Here is a 26263-nt window from a genome sequence, read left to right as displayed (position 1 = left end):
GGGCAGCGAACCTGGGCGGCGGGGCAGGACCTGAACAGCCCAACTCCAAGATGTCTGGCAGGATGCCCCTAACCAACTGAAGAGGGTCTCTCCTCCCTCTTCTCTCTCTCTCTCCCCTTGCTGTTTTCTCCTTCTCTCCTTCATTCTACTACTCTGCCTGTAGTACAGTTTGCGCTTCTGTGAATCTGGCCGAAGAGTGAAAGAGAAACTGCCCTGCGCATCCATTCCAAATGCCAGCCCTTCCTTCCCTCCACTCCTCTATTTTATAACTCAAACGCAAGGTCACAGAGTCCAGGTGAAAACTGCTTTCCTAGTTCCACTCTAAACCTGCATTTACGGCCATAAGCTAGGTTTCAGGTGACCAGGATTCTCAGAGTCCCCCACCCCCCTCCCAACTCTCGCACCTTTGAGCACGCTTTGCCTTGGCTAAAGCCAGGCTCCCTCATCAGTCTTCCCAGGGACGACTCGCTCCCCGCCGGGGCCGAGGCCGGCCTGCCTGCCGCAGAGCCGCGCGAGCGAGCGAACCAGCGAAGGAGCGAGCGGGGTGGGCGCTAGGACCCGGCGGCGCGGGGCGGCCGCGGCGCTCCCTTAAACCCAGCCCAATGCCGCCGCCTGCGCCACTCTGCGCCGCGGGGGCTGCGCAGGAGAGCGCTCCGCGGCCACGGCGCTGCGCGGCCCGCGCGGCGACACCTGTTCGCGGCAGCCCGGCACGCGAGCGAGCTCCGGACGCGGCTCGCGCTCCCGCCGCCCGCTCTCGGGCCGAGCGCCGGACCTCCGCAGAGCCTCTGCGGCATTCTGGAGACGGGCTTAGGACGCCGAAAGTTTTTTTTTTTTCTTCTTCTTCTTTTTGTTTTATTATTATCATTACTATTAATTATTATTATTATTATTATTTTGGAGGGGAATCGGGAGGGGAGGTGGGTCACCGCCGCCGCCGCCGTAGCCGACGTGAATTTTTTAATCCCCCCCCCCCCCCCACTGGAAGGATTCATGCTGATGTCTGCAGAGTCGGTCAGAGAGTAAAAACAGCGCATGCCTTCCTGGAGTCAGGATCCGTAAATTCTGACGTAGCCCGAGCATCTTAAAAATCCCTGTAATATCGCCCAAGCACTTAACGTTGCTATGGTCATTCCGATCTCCAAGCAAATGGGGAAACTACGGATTTTTTTCCTTATTACGGTCGGATGGGATGAAGACCTTCCTGCCTGCGGAGAGCTGGGGCTCCATCCGTAGAGATGCATAGATGTGTTGTCAGTGTGTGAGTATAAAGTGGTGGCTTCTTAGACGATCTGGGGTTTGACCTTGAACCCGTGCCAGTGAAACAGCAGATTACTTTTCTTTATGCATTGGATGGATTGAAGAAAAGAACACCCCCTTTTTTTCCCTGTCTGCAACTGCAGTAAGGGAGGGAGTTGGATATACCTCACCGAATATCTCCTGGTTGACACCATCATTATTGTTTATTCTTGCGCTCCGAAAGCCCGAGTCCTCTGATGGCTCCCTTAGGTGAAGTTGGGAGCTATTTCGGGGTGCAGGACGCGGTACCGTTCGGGAACGTGCCGGTGTTGCCGGTGGACAGCCCGGTGTTGCTAAGTGACCACCTGGGTCAGGCTGAAGCAGGGGGGCTGCCTCGGGGACCCGCAGTCACGGGCCTGGATCACTTAAAGGGGATTCTCAGGCGGAGGCAGCTGTACTGCAGGACCGGATTTCACTTAGAAATCTTCCCCAACGGTACTATCCAGGGAACCAGGAAAGACCACAGCCGTTTCGGTAGGTATGCCTTTAACCCTTCCGTGTCCAAGCGGTGACATGTTCCTACTGTAACTACCAAGAAGGCGGTGGCTGGGCGGGGGGTGAGGGGGGGATGCTGGAAAGGATGTCTCTCCTACTCCCCATCTCTCATTCTGTCCCTGTCTCTATTTCTCGGTATCTTGCCAGCCCTGGAGGGAAAAAAAAAATGCCTCCGGAATTTTGCCGATCCTGCGGCTGGCGCTGGAGCAAGTCTACATTTGAAAGGCCTTTTTAAAAAAGGGGGGCATGGCTTAGGAATATAACACAAGTCATTAGTTCTTTTGCATCAGATGCACGGGAGACTAGGTTTAGGAAGTTTCTTTTGAATGGACTGATTCCACGAGTTTAAAGCTTTAATCATTAACTACTGAGAACTTAAAAATGCATTGAGTTTCCTGCAGGCACTAGGTATCTCGTGCTCAGGTTAAGGTTATCCCCTCTCCCTTTTTCTCTAATAAGTGTTCTGCTTGAATTGTAAATTAAGCGTACCCCCCCCTCCCCTCCGGCCCCGTGCGGGTCTGAAAGCCTCGCCGGCGAAGATTGCTGACTGATTGTTTTGTGGGGAGAACTGAAGTCATATTTTAGACTGGGAGCAGCAGGGGCCGAGGAGCCTGGGGAAAAATGACCTGGAAGGGACAGAACGCCCTCCAGGGGTGCTCGATCTTCCAGCCATCGACTTGCAACCTCTGTCTTTTAATTTGCATAGTGTGCATGCAGCCCGTGTGGGTTCCCCGAGTGGCTCTCTGGTGTTGAGTGTGTGCGTGTTCTTGCGAAAAGCTGCGGGCTCATTTTAAAGGGCATTCTGGGAATTTCACGTTCCGAGGAGGGTACCTGTGACTCAGCACCGAGGGCTTGCAGACTCAGGTAGGGACTCTGCCCACTTTCTTGCCTGCATACACGTGCCTGGTGGCAGGGGCACCTTGAGCCCTGCAGCACAAAGTCAGAAAACACAGTCTTGCTTGGGGTTTGCGGGGGGGGGGGAGTTGTAATCTCAACAGCCCCCACACTTTTTTTTTTTTTTTTAAATCAGCGCCAGTTTGGGCGACCAGACTTTTGGAAGGAGTTAAACTTCTGAGTGAACCCACCTGACAGCACTTAAACCAGGTCGTAAAACCAAGTCCTGTGGTGATTTTTCTCCCTCATTCTTCCAGCCAGATGTTGGGCGCAATCTAAACTATGTTTAGCTGTGGGCCGTGGATGATGCCCGAAGGTGAGGAAGGTTCGGGTCTGGGTGGGGAGAGTTCAGATTCGCGAGGCTCAGGCCCCCCCCCCCCCCCCCCCCCGCCAGCAGCAGCCCTGGCTCATTTCTGAGGCTGAGCTGAAAGCCAAACCCAGTCAAGTTGGTTTCCCTGGCCGTCCCTTAGCCTCTGGCTTCTTAAAAAGCAGAAGTTGCAGCACGCTGCGTGCAGTTTATTCTCTGGAAACCTAACTATCGTCCCCTGCCCCGCGTTTGACCGCTGCTGCGGGGTGTTGCGGAGGGAAGACGAAACTTTACTCAAGTGCTCTCGCAGCCGCTTTCAGGGCTGCCACGCTTCGGTTTGCGGAGCAGAACGGGCGGCGGCCCGGAGTGGGAGGTGCGCGGGCCGGGAGCTCAGTCCTCCCGCGCTCGAAGCCGGCAGGTGCGGGCTCGGTCCCCGGCGCCGTGGCGCTCTCCACGGCCGACTGGCCTGCTCCGCGCGGTCCTAAGCGTACTCGGGTTCCAGCTCCCGCTCCGCTCGGCTCCGGGTGCTGCGGGGACCGCTGAGGTCCGGGGTGGGGAGGACTGGGACATTGCTGGCGGAGTTTGGGGCAGCTGATTTTTTTTTTCCCCCGTTTTGCCTGCCTTTAGCCCTCTCGCTTTCGCTCTGTAAGCGAGTGCAGGTCCGGCTGCGCTGACAGCAGCCCCCCCACCCCCGAGCGGCGCGGCGGTGTGCAGTGTGGGCACGGCGGGAGCCGCGCGCCGCAGCGGGAGAGTTGGTGGCAGGGACCGAGGACCGGGCTGGACGTCGGAGACGAGCCAGGGTCTCACTCAGGGTCCATCCGCGGTCTTTAAGCTGTAGCGCGTAGCTGGGGTTTGCAGAGTCGTTGGACCCCGCAGGGCCCGGGTGGTGGGTCAAGAGGCCGGAGCTGCAGGGGAAGGGGTGGGGGTGGGGGACAAAAGGCCGCGGAGGCGGCGCTGGGGGCGGCGAGCCATTGTTAACCGCTTTCTCGGGAAGGGCTCGGGCCTGACGCCGCCTTCCTGCTCCCCCGCCTGGGCGCAGGCTTCTGGGCAACGGGGGCCCCGCTGCTCCCCCGAGCTCGTTCAGGGCGCGCAGCTGCCGGGGCGCCGCGGCGGGCCGGGACCACCTTCATTGTGTGGATTTCCAGGTCCCGACCCCGGGGCAGCACAACTGGGCCTAGGCATAGAGAGATCCCGAGATGTTCCTTTTTTTTTTTGGGGGGGGGGTCTCTCCACACATCTTCCTCCCCTCCCCGGTGTCTTGATTTTTTTTTTTTTTTGGATGCAGTCGCCTTTAGGATAGGACGTTTGCCAGATGCAACGGAGTCATTAAAGATTGAATATATGTGCCGGCGAAGAGGGCGAGGATGCAGGGGCGGGGAACGAGCAGGTGGGAGAGGCGAGTGGAGGGGTCAGCGGACAAGGACGGCAGGTACCGCGGCGGAATGATGATCAGACAAAAAAAAAAAAAAAAAAAAAAAAAACAAAAAAAAACCTGGTTCTCCTCACCCTCCTCTAAGCAAGGGGCTGGAGAAAGGTGTCGCCAAGGAAGTGCCATCTCTTCTCCTCACTCGCTCCGCACAACGTGTGTGTCTGGAGGTGGTGGTAGGAGGGTAGTGGAAGTAGGGTCCCAAGGCTGGGGTCCCTGGGCGCCAGAAGGGCAGGTCCACCCGGGTGTGTGCCACGGAGGAAGGGCGCGCCTGGCGCTAGGCAGTACCACTCACCCCGATTTGGATGGAGCTGAGTGGGTGGTTGTGCGCAGTGGGGGTGGGGAGGAGGGTGCGGCAGGAGGGTTATTTAAGTCTTTCATACGGTTGCAGTGAGAAGCGGGCCCCCGGGGTGACAGCAGTGCCGCGGTCTCCCGCCGCCGCTGTGCGGCAGGTCCCAATATTAGCAACCTCCGCAGCGCGGAGCGTGTGCCTGAGCTGGCCGTCCCTGCCTCCCGGCCCCGCCCGCCCGCCCGCCTGCCCGCGAGGATCGGCGTCGGCGCTAGGACCCCGCGGCTCGCGAGGGCGGAAGGCGCGCCGGGCCCGTTTGGGCGGAGGGGCTGCGGGTCGCACCTGGCTCGCGCCACCTCCTCACGGTGGCTGCGGCCCCTGCTCCTTCCTGGGGACGGGGTCTTCTCCTTGGCTTTCAGAGTAACTGTGGGTGGGGTGGATTTACACTTTGATTAAAATAGAAGGTACTTTTTTTCCGTCTTCTTTTTTTCTTTTCTTTTTTTTTTTTTAAACCTGAAATGGGACAGCAGAATGAAATGTGCTGAAAATACGATTTCTGCCGCCCCAGATCCCCCTCAGGTGACTGCAGCTTGTCAGCTAGGCTGCGGGGACAGGGCTGCGGTGGTGCCTGGGACGTGGGGCAAGGGAGGCTCCCTGTAGAGCCACCGGAGCTGCGGCCAGACGCTTAGGTGGCACCTTTGTTTTTTCTTGCTTGGGGTGACAAGCTAGGGAGCAAATATATGCTTTCACTTGTAAAGCATTCAGGTCTTGCTATGTGAAAAGAAAGTGACTAGGGCAATGGGCATGAAGGGCAACCAAAAAGTGATCGCTGGGCCAGGGAACCCTCAACAAGCTGACCTTCTGGTGTGGGGTGGTGGTTCTGGAAGTCACCCCCCAACTGGTGAGCCTTTGAGCGGAGTGCGTTTTTAGTCAGATCAAGTGTCAGGTGGAGATGGCATTAGATGGGATATTTGAGAGAGAAAGGGAGCGAGAGAGAGCTCGTGAGAGCAAGCACGGACACGCGCCTGAGTGCTTCCAGGCCTCCCACCACTGCAAAAGAACTGCAGATGCATGCGCCACTCTGTACATCTGGCTTTATGTAGGCACAGGGGAACCGAACTCAGGCCTTTAGGCTTTGCAAGCAAGAACCTTTAATCTCTGAGCCATCTCTCCAGTCCTGATATATATTTTTTAATAAAAAAGATTATTTCCAGGGTTTTTGCTTTAAAAAAAATTCCATTACTACACGTGGAAAGGGCTGTTTTTAAGCTTGCCTCAGATTCTTGGAAACTTGATACAGTTCCATATCTTGCTTTGCTAAGGAATGGCAGGCTTTCTCAAGCAGCAGCTTATGGGCTTCCTGGATGCACCTCTGAGATGATGCCTGATGGGGCAGGAGAGGAAGCTCTGCAGAGAACAGGCTTAACCTTATTTATTTATTTATTTATTCTTGAGACAAGTTGGCCTTGAATTCACAATGTAGCCAAAGCTGGTCTTGAGCTCCTGATCCTCTTGCCTCTGCCTACTGAGAGCCGAGATTACAAGCCTGTGCCAACGTGTAGGATTTAGCCATTCAGTTTTGACAGCCTCTTGACAAACTTCAGAATTCTATCCTTCTCTCTTTTATTTTCTCCCTTTTTAAATATTTTATTTTTATTTATTTACTTGAGAGAGAAAGGGGGGAGGAGAGAGAGGAGATAATGGGTGCACCAGGGCCTCCAGCCACTGCAAAGGAACTCCAGGCACATGCGCCACTTTGTGTATCTGGCTTTCGTGGGTCCTGGGGAATTGAACCCAGGTCCTTTGGCTTTGCAGGTTGCTAAGCCATCTCTCCAGCCCCATTTCTTTTCCTTTAAAAACAATGGTTTTTTATTAAGGACCTTAGTGTTTGAATGTAATGCAAATTAATTTTATCCAGTGATGGTAGTGGACACTGTGGAGACTCAAAACTCATCAAAGCAGAAAATAAGCGGCCGTTGAGACTAAACAATAATGGAGACTTTTTTTTTTTTTTTTTTTAAACAGGTAGGGTTACTATGTTTCCCAGGCTGGCCTGAAACTCTTGGGCTCAAGTACTTTCCAGCTTCAACCTTCCAAGTAGTTGGAACCACAGACACACTCTACTGTGCCTGGTGCAGATATATTTTTGTTGTCTGCAAAGTGCTAAGGGCTTTTAGGGTTAGACAGTTATTTAGCACCAGCATGGGTGGAGCAGCTTCTGGCCATCCTCCTACTTTCTGATGGCTAGCTTTAGAGGTGAGGCACAGCGTGGGTGGACTCTGGGATTCTGGGGCAGCTTGGGGTTAATGACTCACTTGGAAGGCCTAATGTAGTCCTGTTCATGAAGAAGTCTTGGACCAATGATCCTGCACTTCATCAGACCTGAGTGAGTCTTCACTTGGAACCATTGGCTGTGGTAGAAGAGAATAGATTAGTTTCTGGCCTCGCCACTCTATCACCACTCTTCACTGTGACCTTTCTGGGCTGACTGTCTAGGTTGTGTCTGTTAGGAGAGGCAGACCACCGTGGCACACACATAAAGGCCACCAGCCATATGCACCATTCCTCCCTTCTTCGTCTTCCTTTCCTTCTCCTCTTAAGCATGGAATGTTCAGACCAGCCTCTTTCCGGGCCTTCATTGATCTGGTACTTTCTGTGCTACACATGGTGGCTATTCAGGTTTGCACATGGGGAGTGGGCTGTCCTGAAAGGACAACAGTTGGAGGCACACCAGCTTTAGTTCAGTGAGTACTTTGTTGTACTGGGTGAGGTTGTTGAATTCATTGTGGACAACATGGGGCCAGGAATGATAAAGATTCCTGTCTGGTTGGGGTGGGGTCCCGTTACTAGGTTGCTAGGTCTCCCTGACCTTACCACATTGGTGCTTTCTGGGTGTGGGAGAAAGGCGGTGACTCATACATTTGGGTGTTCTGCTTGCCCTTGGGTTATGGAGGTGACCTCATAAAAACCTGGGCTGTTCTTTGAGGTCTTTGCTTTAAGGAGAAGCAGAGTCATGGATGGTGGATTGAGGTGATGAAATCTTTCCACCTGGAGTCACTAGATAGTTCCTTCTTGCTTGGAAAGCTCCTCAGAGACCTATCTCAGGTATTTTTCAGGAAGCCACCTCCACTTTCTTTCACATAACAGAAGGAGCCACCTGTCTTTGGCTACTCCTGTTCTTGATAGATACTTATGCTCCAATGTGTGGGCTGCATTGTCACTTTACCTATTTATCTGTTCTTTCCATGAAAACAATCCCCCTCATCCACAGCTTCTCTTTTTGTAGTTTCAGTCAACTTGATCTGAAAATAGTAAATGGAAATATTCAAATATAAACAACTCATAAGTTTTAAATACCTTTTATTATAGTATCTTATGGCTCTATTTATTATTAGTTATTAGTGTCAACCTCTTAGGGGAGAAATTGTAAATAATATTATTGTAAATAAATATTATTGATGTGTATCTATGGGAAGAAACATAGTATAGATAGGGTTTGATACCCCTGTGATGATAAATAAGAACTACTGCTGAGCAATTTGAGGCAACAGAGCCTAGTCTATATCTTGTTCATTTTTTTTTTTTTTTGAGGTAGTGTTGCATTCTAGCATAGGCTTTACATGGAACTCACTCTGTAGTCCCAGGCTGGCCTTGAACTCACAGCAATCCTCCTACTTCTGCCTCCCACATGCTAGGATTAAAGGTGTGTGCCACTACACCTGGCTTATTTATTTTTTATATTCAATAAACATGCTTACATTTTATGGTCCATTAATAATAGTTTGTTGAGTGAATAAGTAAATGCATATGAATTTCAATTATCTTGTCATTATTAGAACAAACAAGATAAATATCTTAATATTTTCATTCTCAAATTATATAACAGTAACTTCAGAACTTAACTATATATGAAAATGACACAGAACCCACAGATACATAAAACAAAGAGGTAAAGCCAAATGTGCGATATGAATAACACTTAAGGAAATAGGCCTTACATTTTGATTGGGACAAGTTAGTTAATGTTGTGAAATCTCCATTTTCCTATGGGTACATTGAGGATGAAAATACTGTAATGCCGAGGGTTGTCCTAAAGTCTGAATGAAAGCTTCTCATGCTTGGCACTCTGGCTGTTACTTGATATTATTGTTGTTACTGTTCTTGATTTTTCTCAGGCCAGCCAGTCAGATGGTTTTGTGAAATCAGGGGCTCTGGTGGACTTGGTAGCAATGTTGGAGCTGTTTTTTGAAAACTATATAGTTTAATTAATTTATTTATGAGAGAGAGAGAGTGAGTGAGTGCCAGGATGAGTATAACCTCGATCATGGTGTCCTTTTAGGAACCTTAGAAGAGGTTCATATATAGGTGTCCCTAGTAGTAATACAATGTCCCTGTTTTGAGTATTTTCAACTATAAGTATTAGAAATGGTACAATGAAATAAAATGATTTTCTAAAAAAGAAGTGTATGTTATGTGAATGAATCTCACGGAAATGTTTCCTCATTGATTTATCATTTGCTTTGTGAAGTATGGAAGGCTAGTCACATACTGGCTTGTTTCAGAGCGATGGTCCACGAGTGTTAGTCGATCAGGTTAAAAGCATAATCTGTAATTTCTCTATTGTTTCTATAAGTGAGCTCATATTCTATTAAAATAAGTTTATCCCTATAGGTAGATAATTTGTAAGCCGGAAATGTGAGAAGATTTGTAACATTTTGTACTTAAGAATTGGGAATGCTCCTTTCGAAGAAATAGTTTTTTTTTTTTTTACATTCCTATCCAACAGAGTTTTCTCTTAATTCAGTCCTCACCTTTTAAGATTTATGCCATCCATGTCTTCATTTGATGGAACTCTGGGCTATTTTGTGAGAGTTGCAAAATTAATTGTTAAAAAAATCCATGTAAGTGCTTTTTTATTAGTCACATGAGACTGACTACAGCACAGTATTACCATAAGTTTTTTTTTTTCTAAACTGTTAGATACAGGTACACTTTTTCAGTATTTGAGGGCACTTTAAAACTAAGAATTCAGTGTTTGGAATGCATTGATACAAGCTCCATGCAAAGTCTAGTACTTCAATTTATAATAAAAACTGGAATATGGCCAAGCTCAAGTAATATTAGCAGCATCCTGAATATATTGTGGGTTAATCATCTTAAAACAACAATATACTTAGGGAAATTGAAGCTGCTGTCGTGTGGTCATAAAATACTGGATTTATGCCCAGCTGAGGTGTTGTTATTCTTAGTGAGGTAAGCAAGGGGAAAGAGGAAATGAGGAAGATCATTATGCTGATCTGATTTGGGGATAGAGTATTCTGTACCTACTTTAAATTAAGATCATTTTTTGAACCAGTATTTCCCCCTCCAGAATATTAGACTATTATAATTGCTTATCTATCTCTTTGAGGCCTAGATAAGCACAGAAAAAATACCTTGTTTAAGCAGAGATTTGTGGGATGACTGTGGTGTATTTTAGTTTTTCAAATGGAGCTCAGTAAGGTTGTACAATTGTGAACTCTTAATTTGAGAGACATATGACTATTCTCTGAATGAAAGTTTGTGTCCTGTGCATATATATCAATGCTTTATTTTATTTATTTTAAGAATATATTTCTATTTACTTTATTAGGGAGAGAACAAATGAATGAATGAGTGAATGAATGAATGAGAATGGTATGCCAGGGTCTCTTCCCACTACAAATGAACTCCAGATGCATGTGCCACTTTGTGTATCTGGCTTTATGTGGATACTGGAGAATTGAACCTGGCCTAGTAGGATTTGTAAGCAAGTACCTTTAACTGCTGAGCCATTTCAGTGCTTTTAAAGCTTAGTGCTTTAAAAAAATTAGTAAGTGTTCATTTCTATCAGTTCTAGAGTGTGGGAATTCCAAGGTCAAGATACTCATCATATACAAATACTTAATTTCACATACATAAAGTGGGAGTACTTAGTTTCTACAGATATCCTGTTTTAGTTCATTAGGATCTGTACATTGGTTCAAATGTCCTAACATTTAGACTGCTTACGTACATACTAGATTTTAAGAAAATTTAAATGCTTTAGTTATTGTGTAGGTCATGTTTATAAGTATTTGTGTATGAGTATGACAAGAGAGAATTTAGTTAGGAAACCAAATTTTAGAGAATACTTCTTTTTTTTTTTAAATCTTTCTTTTCTCAAAATTTTTTGTTTATTTTAATTTTATTTGAAAGTGACAGACAGAGAGAGAAAAAGGGAGGAAGGGAGGAAGGGAGGGAGGGAGGGAGGGAGGGAGGGAGGGAGAGAGAGAGAGAGAGAGAGAGAGAGAGAGAGAGAGAGAGAGAGAGAGAGAGACAGACAGAGGGAGAATGGGCGTGCCAGGGCCTCCAGCCACTGCAAACGAGGTGTGTGCGCCCCTTGTGCATCTGGCTTATGTGAATCCTGGGGAATTGAGCCTCGAACTGGGTCCTTAGGCTTCACAGGCAAGCGCTTAACTGCTAAGCCATCACTCCAGTCTGAGAATACTTCTTTTAATTCCTGTGATGAGCTACTAGTGGAGAGCCAGGCTCAGCTTCCTCTCCAGGGCCTGGCACATTGTGACCTGGAGGACATGCTGTGGTCTCTAACTGTCCTCTGCCTTCTGTTTTTTGTCTTACAGGCATTCTGGAATTTATCAGTATAGCAGTGGGCCTGGTCAGCATTCGCGGTGTGGACAGCGGACTCTACCTCGGTATGAACGAGAAAGGGGAGCTATATGGATCAGTAAGTACCAGTAGATGGTTTGTCAATTTCCATGTTCTACATTTGACTTGAGCTGCATTTTCTCTAGATGAAGAGCTAGAGGAGAAACTGAGTCAGTTTGAAGGGCAAGTGGAAACTTCAGCTTTTTGAGACATGCCGTTTCATTTTTATTAATAGAACATCAATTCTGCATCTTCACTAGACCAAAATTGTTAAAAATGCTTCATTTATATGCAAAACCATCTTTATTATCAAGTAAATAAAAAATCACAAGTGTGAAAAATCCATCTTCTTGTATTGAATGGGAGTTATTTTTGAAATGAATTGAAATGATCTGCAAAGCTTTGCTAAGTGTTGTAATTAAAACTAGAAATAGACTGCAGTGAGTCTAACCCTTTTCTCTGAATGATACAAGATCTTCATTTTACCAGAGAGAAAGAGAAATTATTTCAGATAATCTCATATGTGAATCAGAATATGACAGGTTTGTAATTATCTGTAAGCATGATGACTTCCCTTCCCCCTGCTCCAGTCTCATATGATACACTTACTAGTTTGGAAAGACCTCCAGGGAGGCAGTTACGAAGCATTTGCTATGCCTTGCGAGATGCCAGGCCCTGTGCCTGACTGGGTTGTGGACATGAAGGGCACAAAGTGTTGCTCTGCAGGAGGGCACTGACCGCCTTTATGTCCTGGCCTCTCATTCCTTCGGCCAGCACAGGGGCAAATCACAGTATATGAGAAATACAACAGACTTAATTTCTGTTTAATGTGTGGCTATGACTGATAGATTATTAGTCATTTCATCTAACTAGAGACTTCAACAACAGCAGCATTTTCTAAGTAAAATAGCTTTTAGTTATTTTTTATTGTAATTGCTGGTGGGCAAGTGGTCATTTAATCCATGTTACCAGAAATATGATGATTTTGATTAGAGCCTACAAAAAGCTCAAAGTTAAAATTAGCCAAGTCTGGAAAAATTTCTGGAGTCCTCAGCTGCTATCAATGAAGGCAAACATATATTTACTTTACTATACATCTTCTAGTTAAACACACACACACACACACACACACAATATTGCTAACTCAAGATTCTGTATGTGAAAGAAAGCATGATCTATTTGTCTTTCATTCCCTCCATTGCATTCACTTTCCCCTCTCTCCCTTTGGACTTGTTCCCCATCCTCATATGATCCCTCTTTTAGCTTCATGTCACACACATATGTCTATACTTAAAATCTAGATTCTACATATGATAGAAAAACTCATACTTGTCTTTCTGAATTTAGCTTATTTAGTTTAACATGATGAACACCAACCCCACCCACTTTGCTGCAAATGACACAAGTCAGTACTTCTGCACAGCTAAATAAAACTCTCATTGTGCCTATGTACCACATTCCTTTATCTATTTATATGGTGATGGGTATCAAGGCTGATTACAGATCTTGCTTGCTGATAACCTGTATTATTTTTTAAAGACTTATTTTTATTTATTTATTTATTTATTTATTTATTTATTTATTTATTTATGAGAGAGAGAGAGAGAGAGAGAGAGAGAGAGAGAGAGAGAGAGAGAATGGGTGTGCCAGGGCCTCTAGCCACTGCAATCGAAACTTGAGATGCTTGGGCTACCATGTGTATCTGGCTTACGTGGGACATGGAGAGTAGAACCTGGGTCCTTAGGCTTCAAGGCAAGTGTCTTAACTGCTGAGCCATCTTTCTAGCCCTGTGCTAGTTTTTCTTAAATTGAGAACTTTTATATGTGAACATATTGCAAATTGGTCATGTTCCCATTGGGTTATACTCTTATGTCTCTTCCCCCCACCCCCATTCCACTGAGGGCCCTCCTCAGTAGGGTTATTGGTAATCACTGTGGTGTCATGAATGCACCAGTCAGTTTTTGTGGTTCAGATTACACCTTCCCACCCTATGGATCTTACATTCTTTCTGTCCTCTCTTCTGTAATGTTTACTGAGCCTTGGAGGGCATAAGTCTCTTTTAATGTTGAGTTCTCAGAACTCTTAGTTTTTTTTTTTTTTTCTTTGATGATGAGTTTTGAGTCTCCTCAATGTCTACCACCATCCTCTAGAGGAGTTTCCAAGCTAGCAGTGAGAGCATCAGTCATATTTAATCTGTCACGTTCTCTGTAATGTTTCTTGGGTTCTGACAGATGTGGTAGAGATGACTTCTCTCATGCTAGGCAGTTGTCTGTCTTTTCTTGTCATTCTGATGAGTCTTGGGTCGCCTGGTATTTACTGACATCTGTAAAAAGTAAATTCTGTGGTCAACACAGACAGCAGAATGGATCAAAAGAGATAAACATAAACATTTAGAAGACTATTTTTTTGTTTGTTTGTTTTTTGAGGTAGGGTCTCACTCTAGTCCACTGACCTGGAATTCACGATGTGTTCTCAGGGTGGCCTCCAACTCACAGTGATCCTCCTACCTCTGCCTCCCGAGTGCTGGGATTAAAGGCGTGTGCCATCATGCCCAGCTCTAGAAGACTTTTAAAAATATTTTATATATTTATTTATGAGGGAGAGAGAATGGATATGCTAGGGCCTCTAGCCATTGCAAACAAACTCCAAACACATGTGCCACTTGTGCATCTGGCTTTATGTGAGTACTGCAAAATCAAGCCCAGGTCCTTAGGCTTTGCAGGCAAGTGCCTTATCTGCTGAGCTATTTCTCCAGCCCCCGAGAAGACTTTTTTAAAATTAAACTTTTTTATTGACAGCTTCCATAATTATAAAAAATGAAGTATGATAATTCACTTCCTATCACATTCCCCTTCCTAACTCCACTCCCCCTCTCAATTAGTCTCTTTTATTTTGATATCATCATCTTTTCCTCCTATTATGATCATCTTGTGTAGGTAGTGTCAGGCACTGTGAGGTCATGGATATCTAGGCCACTTTGTGTCTGGAGCACATTGTAAGGAGTCCTACCCTTCCTTTGGCTCTTACATTCTCCCACCACCTCTTCCACAATGGACCTTGAGCCTTGGAAGGTGTGATAGAGATGTTGTAGTGTGGAGCACTCCTCTGTCACTTCTTTTTTTTTTTTTTAAATGAAACGAATTTATTTATTTTTTAAATTTTATTTATTTATTTATTTGAGAGCGACAGACACAGAGAGGAAGACAGATAGAGGAAGAGAGAGAGAATGAGCGCGCCAGGGCTTCCAGCCTCTGCAAACGAACTCCAGACGCGTGCGCCCCCTTGTGCATCTGGCTAACGTGGGACCTGGGGAACCGAGCCTCGAACCGGGGTCCTTAGGCTTCACAGGCAAGCGCTTAACCGCTAAGCCATCTCTCCAGCCCCTCTGTCACTTCTTATAAGCACATGGTGCCTTTTGACTCATCCCAGAGGTCACTGCCATCTGAAAAGAGAAGCTTCTCTAACCAAAAGTGAGAGTAGCATTACTATATGGGTATGAACATTAAGAGAAGTGCTTATGGGGAAGTTTGGCAAGCATAATATATGCATGTAGCCAGTCACCAGTAGGCATTACACCCCTAGGATTCATGATACCCCCCTTCATAGGTTCAGTAGCAGGCATGTATTCCCACATGGAGGAGGTGTTTAGTTCAGCCCCAGTTTGATTTCTCAATGACCTTGCAGCCTAAACATGTGGAGTCTTCAGTAATAGGATCTTACCATCTATTCCTGGTGGGAAACCAAGAGCCTTGGCAATGGCCTGTAATGTTTTGGGGGCATCAGGGACCTTTCTGGCCAACAATTCACTGGAAAGCATCCCATCCCTGGCACTGAAATTTTTCTAGTAACAATCTATAGCTTCCCTAGAAGACTTTTTAATTGCAATAACCTCTTTTTTTAGACCAAGACTACTGAAAGTTTCCCTCTAGGTTTTATGACCTTCCAAGCCATAGGCTTCCTTGCCACCGAGGGGGCCTCATGTCCAAATAGAGAGCAGTTTTATTTCCCCCATACCTTATGTGCCATTATTATACCAGTGGCTACACCTTGGCTGGATGGTTGTTTTTGTAGCTTGCAGGATCCACTGTTTGTTCACACTGTTGGTGACTTTTATCCCCCAGTTGGGAGTACTTTCTAGCATTGTGAGAGCCAACCAGCAGGGATTTGATTTCCATCTCAATTCTTGCAGAATCTCTCAATGGCCTATGGCTGCAGCCCATGGTGTCTTCAGCAATAGGGTCTTACCATGTACTTCTGGCAGGTAACCAGGTGCTTTGGCAATGGCTTGAATTGTTTTGAGACCCTCCCTCCATGACCAACACTCACTTTGTGAGTGTGTTGGGAGAAGGTGGGTAGCCCAGTTTTGGCATTTGCCAGCAATACCCTGTGGTTTTAGGGTAAAGTTTTCCCTATTGCTGCAGGGTGCTTCTGCCGAAACTATTCCCCTCATTCTGTCTCTTTTAAAAAAATTAAAAAAATATTTTCTTTATTTATTTGAGTACACAAGAGAGATAGAGAAAGATAGAGATAGAGATAGGGCATGGCAGGCCTCTAGTCACTGCAAATTCCAGATGCATGCACTACCTTGTGCATCTGGCTTTATGTGAGTACTGAGGAATTGAACTTTGGCTTTGCAGGCATGTACCGTAACCACTAAGCAATCTACCCAGCTCTCTTTATCTCTTTTAATTGGCTAATGAAGAGGAAGGTTTCTATAGTACTGATTTATGCCATCATTAGTTTCATGTATTCTTCCCCTCCCTTCGCTCTCTTAACTTTGTCTCCCCCTCCATGCCCCTCTACGTCCTGTAATTTCTTCCTCCACTTACCTGTTTATGATGTCTTTCTCTAATCCCTTCCTTTTCCTCCTCTTTCCAAGCTTCATGTAGCTATCTAAGAAGTACTACTAATGCTTGCTACAACTCAGCAGCAAGTCAAAGGATTCCATGTTAGGATCTACACACGAGAGAGAACATGCAGGGTTTATTCTTTCTGAGATTAGGTAACCTTGCTTTTTTTTTTTTTTAAAGTTTTTGTTTATTTTTTTCCAGGTCCATCATTTTCCTGAAAATTTTAAAGTTTCATTTTTTTCCTTACTGCTGCATAGAATTCTATTGTGTATGTGTACCACATCATCATTATCCATTCATCAGTTGATGGGCATCTGGCAGATTTCCTAGCTATTGTGAGTAGAGTAGCAATGCACATGGCCCATCAAATATCTCTGAGTAAAGAGTGGCTTAGCTGGAAAATGGAAGATTTTTTTTCCCTTTTTTTTTTTTTTTGGCTTTTCAAGGTAGGGTCTTATTCTAGCCCAGGCTGACCTGGTGTTCACTATGTAATCTTAGAGTGGTCTTCAACTCATGGTGCTCCTCTTACCTCTGCCTCCCGAATGCTGGGATTAAAGGCATGTGCCACCATGCCCAGCTCAGAAGATCTGTTTTTTAGGAACTCCCAAACTGATTTCCACAGTGGTTATACAAGTTTGCTCTCTCAACAGTAGATGAGGGATCCTCTTCTCCCCCAACCACCCTTGCCAGCATTTTTTACCATTTGATTTTTTGAAAATAGACATTCTGACAAGAGTGAGATGGAATCTCAATGTGGTTTTGCATTTCCCTGATTGCTAAACATATTTAACATCTTTTTTGAATGTTTATTGGCCAGTTGCATTTCTTCTTTTGACAACTCTGTTCGGTTTTCTGCCCCAGTTTTAAGTGGGTTGACTGATTTTTTTATTACTTAGATTTTGAGTTTTTTAAAATATATTTTAGATATTGAACCTCTGTCAGGTGTATAGCTCATAATGGTTTTTATCCCTTTTGGTGAGTTATCTATTGACTATGTTGATGGTGTGCTTAGCTGTGCCATGGCTTTTAGTTTCATGAGATCCCAAAAGTTAAATGTTTTTCTTATTCTCTGGGCTACTGGGGTCTTACACATAGTCTTTCCCTAAACTTACATCTTGGAGTGTTCTATTTACATTTTTTTTCTAGACATTTCACAGTTTCAGGTCTTACATTGAGATCTTTGTTCCATTTGGAGTTGATTTTTGTAAAGGGCAAGAGAACATGTGATTTTTCAATGTCTTTTCTGTAGTGTATATTTTTAGCTTTTTTTTGTCAAAGAAGTTACTAGAACTTATACTTGGATCTTCTGTTCTGTTTCATTAATCTGTGTTTTATGCCAGTACCATGCTATTTTTATTACTATTGCTCAGTGTTATATCTTGAAATCAGATATGGTGATACTACTATACTATTCTTTTTGCTAAGGACATTTTTGGCTATCTAAAATGCCTTTTGTGCTTACATTGAATTTTGAGACTTTTTTTTTTCTATTTCCATGAAGGGTGGTTTTGAAATTTTTATCCGAATTGCATAGAATATGTATTTTACTTTTGGTACGATGGCCATTTTCATGACATTAATTCTGATCCATGAACATGGGAGATTTTCCCCATCTTTTTGTGTATTACTCAATTTCTTTCTTCATTATTTTAACATTACTTTTTTGGTTAGAGATATTCCAAGATTTTAATCTTTTTGGGTAAGGCTATTGTTTGACTGCTTCCCTGATTTCTTTATCTGTAAGTTTGTCATTGATATCTATGAAGGTTACTAACTTTTGTGTATTGATTTTAGTTTATATCTTGCTACCTGCTGAAAGAATTTATTAGATCTATAAGTTTTTTTTGGTGGAGTCTTTCAGGTCTCTTAAGTGTAGAATCACATCATCTGCAAATAGGGCTGGTTTGACTTTTTCCTTTCCAATTTGTATCCCTTTTATTTCTCTTGCCTTACTGCTTGAAATACTATGTTAAGTAGTAGTAGGGAGAATGCACACCTCTAGTGGGGGTTTTTCAAGCTTTCCCCCACTTAGTGTGATATGGCCTTCAGGTTTGTTATAATTGCTTCTCTCTCTCTGGGTGTATGTATGTGCGTGCGTGCGCGTGTGCGCACACACACACACACACACACACACACACACACACACACACAGAGAGAGAGAGAGAGAGAGAGAGAGAGAGAGAGAGAGAGAGGATCCATCAATCCCTGGCCTTTCCAGTGTTTTAATCATGAAGTGATGTTGTATTGTGTAAGGCCTTTTCTGCAGCTATTGAAATGATTATATGATTTTGGTCCTTATATCTGTTTATATGATGTATTACATTTATCAATTTCCATATGTTGAACCATCCTTATATCCCTAGGATGAAACCTTCTTGATTGGAGTGAATGATACTTTTTGTGTTCTTAGATTCAACTTGCAAGGTTTTATTGAGACTTCGTGTGTCTAATTTCATCAGGCATATTGATCTATAGTTTACTTTCTGTGTCTCTGTTTGGTTTTGGTATTCATGTAATGCTGGCTTCATAGAATGAGTCAAAGAGCATTCGCTACTGTTCAGTTTTGTGAAATAAGTTGAGAAATAGTGGTTTTCCTTCTATAAGGGTTTGGTAGGATTCAGCAGTGAACCCATCTGGGCCTGGACTTTTTGGCTTGGAGGTTTTTATTACTACTGCTCCTATAATATTAGATGTTATAGCTGTATTCAGATAATGTGTCTCTTCTGGATTTAGTTTAAGTAGGTCATATAAGTCAATAAATTAATTCATTTCTTTCAAATTTTCAAATTTTGTGGAATATAGTTTTAATGCATTGATTTCTGCCCTGATCTTGATTATATCTTTTCATGTGATATTTTGGGATTTGGATTGTTCTTTTTCTCCAATGCCTTCAAGTAGATCATGAAATTATTTATATGAGAACTCTCTAATTTTGTTATGTAGGCATCTAGATGTATAAACTTCGCTTTTAAGACTGCCTTCATTGTGTCACATAAATTTTACTATGTTGTATTTTTATTTTCCCTCTAGATTTCTTTATTGTTCACTAGTGTGTTATTTAATCTTCAGTAGTTTGTGTATTTTATGTTGTTTCTCTTGTTGATTTCTAGCTTTATTGCATTATGATCAGATATACTATAAGGGGTTATATTAATTTAACTAAATTTATGAAGACTGGTTTTGTGTTCTAATTGTTTTTATCTATTTTAGAAAAGGCTCTATGAGAAGCTGAGAAGAATGTGTATTCTGTAGAACTTGGGTGAAATGTTCTGTAGATATCTGTTAAATCTATTTGATCTACGGTGGTGCTTAGCTGCATTGTTTCTCTGTTTAGTTTCTTTTTTTTTTTAAATTTTTGTTCATTATTTATTTATTTATTTGAGAGCTACAGACACAGAGAGAAAGACACATAGAGGGAGAGAGAGAGAATGGGCGCACCAGGGCTTCCAGCCACTGCAAATGAACTCCAGACGCGTGCGCCACCTTGTGCATCTGGCTAACGTGGGACCTGGGGAACTGAGCCTCGAACTGGGGTCCTTAGGCTTCACAGGCAAGCGCTTAACCGCTAAGCCATCTCTCCAGCCCTTAGTTTCTTTTTAGGTAATTTGTCTGTTGATGAAAGTAGAGTATTAAGGTCATCCACTGTTACTGTGTTGGGATATAATTTTTTTTAAATTTTATTTATTTATTTGAGAGTGACAGACACAGAGAGAAAGACAGATAGAGGGAGAGAGAGATAATGGGCACACCAGGGCTTCCAGCCTCTGCAAACGAACTCCAGACACGTGCGCCCCCTTGTGCATCTGGCTAACGTGGGACCTGGGGAACTGAGCCTCGAACCGTGGTCCTTAGGCTTCACAGGCAAGCGCTTAACCGCTAAGCCATCTCTCCAGCCCGAGATATAATTTTTGATTCAATGCCTAATCAATTTTGCTTTATAAAATTTGGTGCACCTGTGTTTGGTGCATATATGTTTATGATATAATTTCCTTGTGTTGAATTGTTTACGTGGTGTATAACAGTGACCTTCTTTCTTTCTTTTTTTTTTTTTAAATATTTTTTTGGTCATTTTTTATTTATTTATTTGAGAGCGACAGACATAGAGAGAAAGACAGAGGAAGAGGGAGAATGGGCGCGCCAGGGCTTCCAGCCCCTGCAAACGAACTCCAGACACGTGCGCCCCCTTGTGCATCTGGCTAACGTGGGACCTGGGGAACCGAGCCTCGAACCGGGGTCCTTAGGCTTCACAGGCAAGCGCTTAACCGCTAAGCCATCTCTCCAGCCCTTTATTTCTTTTTATTGCTTTTGGTTTAAAGTCCATTTTATCAGATATTAGTATAGCCACATCTGCTTCTTTCCTATTTCTTTGCTTAGAATATCTTTTTGCATCCTTTCACCTCAAGGTGGTGCCTATCTTTAATGGCAAGGTAGATTTCCTGTACACAGCAAATAGATGGATACTGTTTGTGGATTCAACCTGTTAACCTGTGTATTTTTTTTTTTTTTTGAGGCAAGCCCAACAGACTGCCTTTTTTATGTGAGAGCGAGAGAATGAATGAGAGAGAGAGGGAGAGAGAGAGAGAACTGGCACATTAGGGCCTCCAGCCACTGCAGTCGAACTCCAGACACATGTGCCCCCTTTGTGCATGTGTGACCTTGTGTGCTTGTGTCACTGTGTGCCTGACTTATGTTGGATCTGGAGAATTGAATGTGAGTTTTTAGGCTTCATAGGCAAGTGTCTTAACTGCTAAGCCATCTTCCCAGCCCCCTGTGTCTTTTTCTTTTCTTTCTTTTTTTTTTTTTGAGGTAGGGTTTCACTCTAGCATAGATTGACCTGGAATTCACTATGTAGTCTCAGGGTGGCTTCGAACTCATGGTGATCCACCTACCTCTGCCTTTCATGTGCTAGAATTAAAGGTGTGTGCCACCATACCTGGTTCCCTGTGTCTTTTGACTGGGGAGTTGATTCCATTGATATTCCTTAGTTATTATTGAGAGGTATGAGTTAATCCCTGTTAAGTTGAAGATTGTGGAGTTTGGTGTTTTCTTTTTTTTTGGTTTTTCGAGGTAGGGTCTCACTCTGGCTCAGGCTGACCTGGAATTCACTATGTAGTCTCAGGCTGGCCTTGAACTCTCAGTGTTCCTCCTACCTCTGTCTCCTGAGTGCTGGGATTAAAGGCACGCACCACCATGCCTAGCTTGAATTTGGTGTTTTCTTGATCCTCATTTACTTTCACAGCTTTTCTAGTTATTATTATTATTATTATTACCTCCTGTATTCTGTTGAGTATATTTGTTTTTCTCTTCAGTGCAAATAATTCCATCTAATATTTTTTGTAGGGCTGGCTTAGTTCTGACATATTTATGAAGCTGGCTGTTACATGCAAAGTTTTTCTTTCTACATCTATTAAGAAGAATCATTTTGCTGAGTATAGTAGTTTGGGTTGGCATCAATGATCTTTCAAAATTTGAATTATTCCATTCTAAGACATTTTGGCTTTTAGAGTATCCATTGAACAATTGGATGTAATTCTGATGGACTTGCCTTTGTAAGTGATGAGCTGTTTGTCTTTGCAGCTTCTAGTACTCTCTCTTTGTTTTCTGTGTTTAGTGTTTCTTTCTGAGGCAAGTCCAACAGACTGGCCTTTTTTAATGTGAGAGAGCTAGAACAAGATAGTGAGAGTGAGAGAGCAAGAGAGAGAGAGAGAGTGAGAGAAACACAGCGAGAGAATTGGCATGCCAAGGCCTCTAGACACTGTAATGAAACTCCAGATGCATGCACCACCTTGTGCACATAGGCAATCTTGTTTTACCTATGTGGGATCTGAAGAGTTGAATGTGAGTCCTTATGGTTTCCAGGCAAGTGCCTTAACTGCTAAGCCTTTTCTCCAGAGTTCCTCCCCCCTGTACATTTAATGTCAGAGGATGTGATGGGACTTTTTTTTTTGGCTTGGAAAAAAAATCCACTTATAGGTTAATTGGATTAGGTATTTGAATCTTTTTTAAAGTACTTTTTGAGAGAGTAAATTATTATAAAATGTTGGTTAGGTGTAGAATTTAGCTTTTGAAACCATTCTTGGCCTTGGCAAAATTATTTATTTCCTAAATGAATTTTGTTGCACTTTTAAGGCAAAGGGAGATATGTATATAAGACATAAGAGAGAAATAAAATGTACAAAATGTAATCCACTTGACAAGTTCTCATTTTTTTTCATTTGATATATGTAATGTGGATTTAATTAAGCCAAACTCAGGTGAACTCAGTAAAATGCATTTTGTCTATAAAACAGAAGTTCTACCCTTGAGTGGAAGGGAATAGGGACTATTTTTATACAGAATTACCAAGCTGACCTAGATATCTCTCTCTCTCCATATATATACATACATACATACATACCTATCTATCTATCTATCTATCTATCTATCTATCTATCTATCTATCTATCTATCTATCTATCTGTCTATCTATCTGAGGCAGGTCTTGAATACATGGCAATCCTGTCTCAGTCTTTGAAGTTCTAGGATTATAAGTATGAATTTGCAACCTTCTGGGACTATGAGTTTATCATAATGGTCTCCAGTATTTTCTGATTCCATTTTCCTACCTAAAAAGATGTATTTTTTTGAGTATATATCTTAACACATGTATATTATATTATATATAAAAATATATTTCATAAATGTTATGTTTAAAACATTCATCAGAATAAGCACTTTTCAAGGATATTATGATGAGTTAACCTAAATTGAGGCTGTATGGTTTCTTGCTCCTCTGTTGTGCTCTCCCCAGGAGTGACAACTTGACCGCTAGATGCCATTACCAGTATGATTTCAGACTCCTGAGGTTTATTGGTTTTATTTATAAGAAGAACAAATCTAATTTTGTGTTCAACAAAGGTGCCTGCAGGACTGGGGACTTTTTTGAGTTCCTGTCCCCATCTGGATGCTTTCAGTGGCTTCTGCAGTTTTCCTTCTCCTCATTATGGCTTCCCCCTGGCTGTGAGTGCCCAGCTAATGGCGCAGTGCCTGGAGCAGGGTAGGAGGCACACTGCATGCTGATCCGAGGATTGCCAGGGACAATACTACAGGAAGTGGGGAGCCAAACTGTCTTGTTACATTTTCTGTGAACCCCATCTGCTTTGTCTAGGGCTTCTTGAACATATATAGTGTGTGTTCAGGTAGATTTGTTGGATGTGGTGGTGCATATGTATAATCCCAGCAGTTGAGAGGCTGAGGCAAAGGAATCACTGTAAGTTCAAGTCCTATCTGTTACATAGTAAGATCCTGTCTCAAAAATTAAAAAATAAAAACACAACATCAACAATAACAACAACAAAAAACAGACTTTCATCTGCCTATTCATATGGCCAAATACTGAGCTGATCATTTCATTTGCAGAATTCCAGTGAGGTAAAAACAGAATGGCTCTTTCCCTTGTGTTTGAGAAGCAGCTATCATCTCATGTGACCAGTATCTTTTGGCTGGTAGGCTACTCTGAGGAGGTGTGCTACTAGACACATTTTTCCATATTATGATTTCCCTATGGAAACACACTTTCAGATGCTTCTCTACACCCAACATCAATCCATAGTGATGGCAGAATTATCTGTAGCACACTTGATCTGACTGTCACTTCTCCAACGAGATCCCTTTAATGCTTGCTCAGAAACACAACATCTAAATTCTTTAGCATAACACTCAGCACCTTCCATAGACCTCTTTGTCTGGGTCTGCATCACCAGTGTCATCTCTTGCACCCATTTTCCAATGCCATTTGAGTCTGTTGCTGCTCTCTAAACTATCCGGTAATTGGACTTGTATATTTGGGAAGGTAATGCCTCTCTTTGGAATGCCTTTCTTGCCCTTTTATATGTGATGAAACAGCAAGCACTCTTTAAGTAAGATCCAATGAAAATATTATCACTTCTGCAAAGTCCTTCTCACACTTCCAACTGTAGTTGTAGTTACAGAGTGACTAGTGATAGTATGTCTTGTGTTTTTCTCTGGACCCAAACCATACTTTGTTCAAAATGTATCCTGTAGTGACTTCAAAGGGTCTGGGCCACTCAACATTTATTTTTATTTATTTATTTTTTAAAAACTATGTTTCTGTTTTTAAAATTTTTTTGTTCATTTTTATTTATTTATGTGAGAGTGACAGAGAGAGAAAGAGTTAGAGAGAGAGAGAGAGAGTGAGTGAGAATGGGCACGCTAGGACTTCCAGCCACTGCAAATGAACTCCAGATGCGTGCGCCCCCTTGTGCATCTGGCTAACGTGGGTCCTGGGGAATCGAGCCTCAAACTGGGGTCCTTAGGTTTCACAGGCAAGTGCTTAACTGCTAAGCCATTTCTCCAGCCCCCACTCAACATTTAACTTAAAGAAAAACATCTTACATTCTTTTACACCTTTGTGTGTTTGTGTGTGTATGTGCATGGTGTGCATGCACACGCACATGCAGCTGTGTGTGCATGGGTGCATGTGCCATGGGGTGTGGTCGGTTCTCACAATGCTGGCCTTCGCCTTCTACCTTACCTTCTTTGAGCCAGTCTCTTTGTTGTTCATGGCTGTGTTTGCCAGGCCAGTTGGCCCACAAGCTTCCCATTATGTCTCTACTTTACATCTTTCTATAGGTACACCTGCATTATAGACACATTGTAGCTTTTGATCTGAACTCTGGTCCTTACACTTGCAAAGCCATTTCTCCTGTCCCCACATTTTACTTCTTAATGTTACCTAAGCATAACAGTGACCTTTGAACTTGAGAGGTGCTCAGTTAATAACTTTTTGGAGTGAAATGAATAAAAAGTTGTCATGAATTTCTATCCTCTTTGTTAGCTAAATAGGCACAGACCTTGATGTCTCTTTACTTGTATGGCCAATCCACATTCAGGACTCTAGTTGCAGGACAGATCTCCCTGCTCCATTCACATTCCTAATTGGACTGTGCTTGTATCCTCCCTGGTGTGTACAGCCCAAGGGGGATGCGGCGGAGGCTGGAGAAAGATAGTGTAGCAGCAAGCACGTGACTGAGCTTGTATTCTGACTCTTCTTCTGAGCAGGCACCAGCCCTTGTTTACCTCTTCTCCTCGATGAAGAGCTTGAGTTTCACATATGGTCCATGACTTCCACTGTGGATGGATCTCAAGATTCTAGGGTCCTCTCTGTCTTGCCCTTATTGCTTTCTGTGCATGCAAAATGTTTATGCAGTGCAATCTTTTTGCCTCTTCTGAGTAGGGCTGGGAGGTAAGCTCCCTGAGCAGCAGGTTTTCCCTTTGGTCTGTGCCTCATGCAGGCGAGGGAGAAAACTAGGGGGACAGCCTTTCTTCCCCGGGGCGTGAACCTCAGGGTTTCCATTAGGTTTTGTGGTTATTAGTCTGACCAAAGGTATGAGGAATGATCAAACTATCTCTTTCACATTGTGACAAGACTGAAGGGAAGAAAGACAAGAAACAGGTTATGATTCTGTCACTATAGTAAAATCCAGAGATTAAAGTAACTCTCACTTCTGTTATATATAGCTTCAGTCCATTAAAGTAGAGAGACTGACATTATCATACAATAATATAACTAAGAGATCTGGGTCTACAGGAGTCATTTTTCCTCAAGAAGTTAATGTGTAAATAGCAAGAATTCACTTAAAATGTATATATATATATATATTTGCATTTGAGGGTAAATTAGCTCTTTTTATCTCTATTTTTTTTTGCCATTGAATTCACTTTGGAAGTAGATTAAAGGGGAAAAAAGAGAATGGGTAAAACTTTTTGGGAAAAGAGAAAGGATGCTTATATCTTTTACAATGTGGAAAAAAAAAACTATATTGCTAATGCTCACCACAATCTGATTAAGAGGATCTAACTAATTTTCTCTCGGGTGGAGTTTTACTACTATATTCATTCTCAATATATGCTCACATTTTTCATTCATGTATTTCACAGGCATTCATATCTGCTGTGTATCTAGCACTATGATAAAGTACATAACCATGAAACAGATCCTTTAAAATCTTGTAAATAGTCCATTGCAATGTAAAATATGC

At 43.3% G+C, this 26263-nt stretch overlaps 1 protein-coding gene across 1 annotated transcript in view; it reads left to right on the top strand.

The window, feature by feature from the left end:
• Positions 1-921: 921 nt before the first annotated feature.
• The window catches only part of Fgf9 (fibroblast growth factor 9), a 49741-nt gene continuing 24399 nt past the window's right edge, over positions 922-26263 (top strand). Inside the window, exons 1-2 of the mRNA XM_004670541.2 lie at positions 922-1770; positions 11349-11452. Of these exons, the coding sequence (XP_004670598.1) occupies positions 1494-1770; positions 11349-11452 (381 nt within the window). The 5' untranslated portion in view covers positions 922-1493. The remainder of the gene's footprint in view (positions 1771-11348; positions 11453-26263) is intronic.

This window comes from Jaculus jaculus, chromosome 7, assembly GCF_020740685.1.
Source record: "Jaculus jaculus isolate mJacJac1 chromosome 7, mJacJac1.mat.Y.cur, whole genome shotgun sequence".
Lineage (NCBI taxonomy): Eukaryota > Metazoa > Chordata > Mammalia > Rodentia > Dipodidae > Jaculus > Jaculus jaculus.
The sequence above is the reverse complement of the archived record's forward strand: the minus strand, read 5'-3'. Positions and strand labels throughout refer to the sequence as shown.